The following is a 2,378-nucleotide window of genomic DNA, read 5'->3' as shown; positions in this document are numbered from 1 at the left end:
AAACAACTCTAAGGCCCTTGGTGGGCCAAAAAATCACGAAAAACCTAAACTTACCGGCGGCAGTGCTCTTGGGTGCGGTGGCTCCTCTGGCGTGAGTCGTGTTTTGATATTTGGCTCCGATCAACCTGTAGAAAAGAACGGTGATTACAGTTGTATAAAATTTGCATCGAACGGAGGTCGGGAAGGGCCTCATCGGAGGCAAAAACCTAGGAGGGGCACGGCGGCGCCGCTGGACTTCGGCTAGGTTTTCCGGCCGTTTGACCGGTGGTTTGGCTCCGGTTTGGCCATAGGCGGACTCAGCATCGAAAAACGAGTAAGGGGGAGAAAATTTACCTCGATCGGCGGTCGGAAACTTCTCCGGTGTGGCGGCGGGTGGCGGCGGCCGGCTCCTCCGACGTCTGGTTCTTCTTCTCCGGCGAGACACTGGCGGCTAGTGTTTTTGTGGTCAGGTGTGGGTGGGGTTATTTATACCTTTTACCTTTTAATCTCAACCGTCCATCAAGATCAAATCTGGGCCGTTCGATCGCGATTTAATCTGGGTCGTCCGTGCCTGATTGAATCTGGACTGTCCGTGCGCGTGAATCTGGGCCGTCTGTGCGCACGTTTGATCTGGGTCGTCCGTGTGCGCAGGAACAGATCTGGGCCGTCTGATCGCACGCACGCGGATCGCCCATGTGGCTCGTCCCCTAGTCAGCGTTTCCTTGCCACGCGGCGCGTCCTGGTTGGCTGGGGCTGCTGACCGGGCTGCTGACGTGGCTGCTGATGTGGTGCTAATGTGGCACAACTTTTCTAAATTGCGTTTGCACCTCCGGTTTTCGATTCTCTTTTCAAAAATACACCAGAATCTAAATTTTCACATCTTTTTTCCAAAATCAATTTCAATTAAATCCAAATAATATTTTTACCCAATTTTATCATTATTATTATTTTTATTTTCATGAAATCAGATTAAATAAAATAAAATTAAATTAATTAAAAACAAAAAAAAATTCTAATACAAAATAAAAATAATGATGCTTGGGTGTTACAGAAGAATTAAGAAAAAAATCAATCACTTTTCGATACTTTTCCAAACTATTTTCATGACGAAAGAGAGAGAGGGAGATTCAGAAGAAGAAAAATTTCGTATATGTATTCGAAAATTAAGAAAAATGGTGTCTATAACTAAACTCTCATTATATTTATAATCTTGTATCACATTTTTATTCTTCTCATAATAAGGTACACTCAAGAACATATATAATATAAACTATATAAAAGTGGAGAAGTGCAAATTACAAAAGAAATTAAGAGAGATCATCACATCTTCAACCCTTTTGCACCCACCTAATTAGTATATAGTCATATATATATATAGAGATATAGAATACCATAACAACACACATATTAGTTGACAATACACAACAAAGTCATAATTAAATTAAATTAACACGTCAAAAATGAGAATATCATAGAGAAGGACACGATATAAACTCGTGGAGTTAGCACTGACGACCACCATAGAAATTCCCATGCATGCTGAGATAGCTCCAATCCTATGTTAATTAATTAGGGCAAATGAATACGTACTTTCTTCCTCTGATCTCTCTCTCTTTTTCTCTCTTTTCTTTTTTTGTTTTTCCAAATCTTGATTCCCCCATTTTTCTTCTCCCTTCATCATAAAGATCAAGAGGTAAACCTATAGCAACGAGTAATAACACTGCAGCCACGTTTATAAGGGTTAACCCTATTTCTTTTGCGACAGTTGTAGTACGAAGCTCCGCGACGCTTGCATGGAATATTGTTAGCCTTGAGTGCTCCATAGCTTATATACCTTCTATTCTGAGCGAGTGTTCGACGGCTGATCTCCGACTCCATCAATCCCTCGTCGTCGTCATCAATGAGACAATCTCCATTGGCACAGGACTTGCCGAGAGCCCAGTTGGCATTAACAGACTCGGCCATTATAGCCATGAAAAGGAGGGCAAAGATAAACAACAATTTGAGATCCATTAAAAATCTCAAGGTGACAGGAGAATTTCTCTCTCTCTCTCTCTCTCTCTCGTTTCTTCTTTTTGCAGAGAAGAGAAAAAGAAATTTGTTAAAAAAGAGAGATTGAAGTTGCAATTGCAATGAATGTAGTACCTCTATGCCCTTCCTGATAAAAGGAGGGGAAGAGAGAATAATATAGATCTGTGAAGAGCCATTAATTTACAGATTAATAATAACAATTAGAAAAAAATGGGGACACAGACAACTTAGGAATTTTGTGGTCGTTAATGTTGTTTGAAATAACTTGAATCTGGTTTTTGAAAGGGTGTCCTTGTTTTTTGCTCCTAGTTTTTCTCTGATCTGTTCTTTAACTCTGTAAAAGAAAGACAAATGGTCTAAAATTAAGG

At 40.6% G+C, this 2,378-nt stretch overlaps 1 protein-coding gene across 1 annotated transcript; it reads right to left on the bottom strand.

Moving 5' to 3' along the window:
* Nucleotides 1-1,304: 1,304 nt before the first annotated feature.
* On the bottom strand, nucleotides 1,305-2,164 carry LOC110817950 (protein RALF-like 19). The gene has a single exon (XM_022046677.2). It carries the CDS (start codon nucleotides 1,990-1,992, stop codon nucleotides 1,666-1,668), a length of 327 nt encoding a protein of 108 aa, XP_021902369.1. The 5' UTR covers nucleotides 1,993-2,164; the 3' UTR covers nucleotides 1,305-1,665.
* Nucleotides 2,165-2,378: the final 214 nt, after the last annotated feature.

The sequence above is a fragment of the Carica papaya genome, chromosome 7 (assembly GCF_054855325.1).
Source record: "Carica papaya isolate Zhongbai chromosome 7, ASM5485532v1, whole genome shotgun sequence".
Classification (NCBI taxonomy): Eukaryota; Viridiplantae; Streptophyta; class Magnoliopsida; order Brassicales; family Caricaceae; genus Carica; species Carica papaya.
Note: the sequence above shows the minus strand (reverse complement) of the source record. Positions and strands in the feature narration are given on the sequence as shown.

Coding starts and splice junctions, on each gene's coding strand:
- LOC110817950 (XM_022046677.2), bottom strand. CDS start 1,992: ATGGATCTCAAATTGTTGTTTATCTTTGCCCTCCTTTTCATGGCTATA.